This window comes from Coturnix japonica, unplaced genomic scaffold, assembly GCF_001577835.2.
Source record: "Coturnix japonica isolate 7356 unplaced genomic scaffold, Coturnix japonica 2.1 chrUnrandom533, whole genome shotgun sequence".
Lineage (NCBI taxonomy): Eukaryota > Metazoa > Chordata > Aves > Galliformes > Phasianidae > Coturnix > Coturnix japonica.
In genome coordinates this window covers 113,764-117,685 of record NW_015439916.1, presented here as the reverse complement: position 1 = coordinate 117,685, position 3,922 = coordinate 113,764, and the positions used below count along the sequence as shown (strand labels likewise).

At 52.6% G+C, this 3,922-nt stretch overlaps 1 protein-coding gene across 2 annotated transcripts in view; it reads right to left on the bottom strand.

The window, feature by feature from the left end:
• The window catches only part of LOC107307289 (flagellar attachment zone protein 1-like), a 10,864-nt gene extending 7,342 nt beyond the window's left edge, over nt 1-3,522 (bottom strand). The window contains exons 1-3 of one of the 2 annotated variants that reach the window (XM_015850785.2): nt 3,417-3,522; nt 3,098-3,134; nt 381-541 (exon numbers count right to left, since the gene is read on the bottom strand). In XM_015850785.2, coding sequence (XP_015706271.1) covers nt 381-418 — 38 coding nt within the window. In that variant the 5' untranslated portion in view covers nt 419-541; nt 3,098-3,134; nt 3,417-3,522. The remainder of the gene's footprint in view (nt 1-380; nt 542-3,097; nt 3,135-3,416) is intronic. The other variant, XM_015850786.2, reaches the window with a different exon arrangement.
• Between the last annotated feature and the right edge of the window lie 400 nt (nt 3,523-3,922).

Genomic DNA, 3,922 nt, shown 5'->3' with positions numbered 1-3,922 from the left:
CTATGGGTCCCTATGGGTCTCTATGGGTCCCTATGGGTCCCTATGGGTCCCTATGGGGTCTCTATGGGTCTCTACAGGTCCCTATGGGTCTCTATTGGGTCTCTATGGGGTCCCTATGGGTCCCTATGGGTCTCTATGTGTCTCTATGGGTCTCTATGGTTCCCTATGGGTCCCTATGGGTCTCTATGTGTCCCTATGGGTCTCAATGGATCCCTATGTGTCTCTATGGGTCTCTATGGGTCTCTATGGGTCTCCATGGGTCCCACTTCCGGGTTCTAAGCCCCGCCCCTTTCCCCTCCTTCGACCAATCAAATCGCGTCCCGAAGCCCCGCCCACTCCCCCTCAAGCTCCGCCCCATTTCCCTTTAGCCCCGCCCCCACCTCCATCTCTTTAATGGCGGCCTCGTCTCCTCCTTCATCCCCCGCCGCCTCGTTGTTCTCTTCCTCCTCCACCGCCGCCGCCATCTTGGATCGGACTAACCCCTCCACTTCCGGTCCTAGCACCGGAAACAGGAAGCGCCTCTTCAAGCTTCCGTTTCCGCCTGTTGGGGATAGAACAGGAGGCAGCCAATGGGATGGCGCGCTGAGAGGCACGTGACGCTCGATGCCCTTATATGGAATAAGCCACCCAAAATGGCGGCTGCTCTGTGGATATAGTGGGGGGGGGGGAATGTAGCCAATGGGATGGCGCGCTGAGAGACACGTGACTCAATGCCCTTATATGGAATAAGCCACCCACAATGGCGGCGGCTCGATGCCATTATATGTTATGTGCCCTCCCCAACATGGCGGCACGGCGCAGTCACGTGACGGAACGCACTCAACATGGCGGCCCAATGACCTTATATGGAAGTTGCCCCCCCCCCCAAACATGGCGGCCGGGTGACCTTATATGGAATCTGCCGCACTCAAGATGGCGGATTAACGCCAATAGGTGGACTTGACCTTCTCAACATGGCGGCCATGCCCATATAAGGAGTGCGCTATCCAACATGGCGGCTCAATGCCCATATAAGGAGTGCGCTATCCAACATGGCGGCCATGCGCATATAAGGAGTGTGTTAATCCAACATGGCGGCTCGATGCCCATATATGGAAGTCTCCACACCCAACATGGCGGCAGAGCTCATACAGGGAACCCCCCCACACTCAAGATGGCGGCGCGATGCCCATATATGGTGATATATAGGGGGGATATGGGGTCGCTATGGGGCTCTATGGGGTTATATGGGTCTCTATGGGGCCCTATGTGGTGTCTATGGGGCTCTATGGGTCTCTATAGGGCTCTATGGGGCTCTATGGGGGATATGGGGTTTCTATGGGGGGTCTATGGGTTCTATGGGGGGATATGGGGTTTCTATGGGGTGTCTATGGGTTCTATGGGGGGATATGGGGTTTCTATGGGGTGTCTATGGGTTCTATGGCTCTCTATGGGGCACTATGGGGCTCTATGTGTTGTCTATGGGGTGATATGGGGCTCTATGGGGTCTCTATGGGGCTCCATTGGGGGATATGGGGTGTCTATGGGGTGATATGGGGTCTCTATGGGGCTCTATGGGGTTATATGGGTCTCTATGGGGCCCTATGGGGTGTCTATAGGGCTCTATGGGGTTTCTATAGGGCTCTATGGGGCTCTATGTGGCGCTATGGGGGGATATGGGGTGTCTATGGGGTCTATGGGGCTCTATGGGACTCTATGGGGTTACTATGGGGCTCTATGGGGTATCCATGGGGGGATATGGGGTCTCTATGGGGCTCTATGGAGGGATATGGAGTGTCTATGAAGATCTATGGGGGATATGGGGTCTCTATGGGGCTCTATGGGGTATCCATGGGGTTATATGGGGCACTATGGGGCTCTTTGGGGTGATATTGGGTTATATGGGGTGTCTATGGGGCTTTATAGGGTGTCTATGGGGCACTATGGGGGTCTATGGGGCTCTATGGGGTGTCTATGGGGTCTCTATAGGGCTCTATGGGGGGATATGGGGTCTGTGGGGCTCTATGGGGTTTCTATGGGGCTCTATGGGGTGTCTATAGTGCTCTATGGGGCACTATGGGGCTCTATGTGGGATATGGGGTATCTATGGGGTGTCTGTGGGGCTCTATGGGTGTCTATGGGGTCTCTATGGGGTCTCTATGGGGCTCTATGGGGTGTCTATGGGGTCTCTATAGGGCTCTATGGGGTGTCTATGGGGCCCTATGGGGTCTCTATAGGGCTCTATGGGGGGATATGGGGTCTGTGGGGCTCTATGGGGCTCTATGGGGTCTCTATGGGGCTCTATGGGGTTTCTATAGGGCTCTATGGGGCTCTATGTGGCCCTATGGGGGGATATGGGGTGTCTATGGGTCTCTATGGGGCACTATGGGGTGACTATGGGGTGATATGGGGTTTCTATGGGGTCTCTATGGGTTCTATGGGGTGATATGGGTCTCTATAGGGCTCTATAGGGCTCTATGGGGGGATATGGGGTCTCTATGGGGTTTCTATGGGGCTCTATGGGGTGTCTATAGGGCTCTATGGGGCTCTATGGAGGGATATGGGGTGTCTATGGGGACCTATGAGGGATATGGGGTCTCTATAGGGCTCTATGGGGGGATATGGGGTCTGTGGGGCTCTATGGGGTTTCTATGGGGCTCTATGGGGTGTCTATAGGGCTCTATGGGGCTCTATGGGGTGTCTATAGGGCTCTATGGGGCACTATGGGGCTCTATGTGGGATATGGGGTATCTATGGGGTGTCTGTGGGGCTCTATGGGTGTCTATGGGGCTCTATGGGTGTCTATGGGGCCCTATGGGGATCTATGGGGTCTCTATAGGGTTCTATGGGTGTCTATGGGGCTCTATGGGGCTCTATGGGGCTCTATGGGGTGTCTATGGGGCACTATGGGGATCTATGGGGTTTCTATAGGGTTCTATGGGAGGATATGGGGTTTATGGCAATCTGAGGGAAAAACGGTCATAAAAGAGCAAAAGGGCAAAAAAGTGGCAAAAAAAAGGGAAATATAATGAAATTAAGTTAAAATTAAAGGGATTTCGAAGGGATTTTGTGGAAATAAAGCGATTTATGTGGTTTTAAGAGGGAAATAAATGAGTACGAAGCAAAGCGAGCTGCGTTCCGCCTCCATTCCGCTCCTAAAGGCAAAAAAAACACCTTTAAACACCAAATTTTGCTGTTTTTAACCCAAAATCCCCTTATTTTTAATATTTATATTTATACGGCCTCGCAAAGTCCGGCCACGAACCGCATCGCTCCGGGTGAAGCCATAGGCCGCTATTAAATGTTATACGACACCGCAAAACCCCGCAGCCCGAACTGGCGACAACGAGGGGAACGCGGGTCGGGTCTTTATTCCCTTTTTTTCCCCGTTTTTTTCCCGTTTTTGCCCTTTTTTGCCCCATTTTTCCGCTCCTCACCGTCACTTTCCGGTTCTCCACACGGAGCTCCGCGCTGTTCGAGCGCCGGAAGTGGAATGAGAGGCGGAAACAGACTTGAGAGCCGCTCGCTTGAGGCCGCCTCTTCTGATTGGTCGAGGAGAAAAAGGGGTGGGATCAATGTCCATGTGGATGCTTCTCATTGGTTAATAATGCGTTAAGGGGGTGGGATTAAGCAGATCTCGCTTTTCATTGGTTATAAATCGCAGGGGGGGCGGGATTAGGAGGCCCGTCTTTAAATGTCAATCAAATGCTTTCTCGCGATTTCATTGGTTACAAACCGCAGGGGGGGAGGGATTAGGAGGCCTGTCTTTAAATGTCAATCAAATGCTTTCTCGCGATCTCATTGGCTGGTGGGATATAATGGGATATAATGGGATATAATGGGATATACTGGGTTATACTAGGTTATACTGGGTTATACTGGGATATACTGGGTTATACTGGTTTATACTGGGATATACTGGGTTATACTGGGATATACTGGG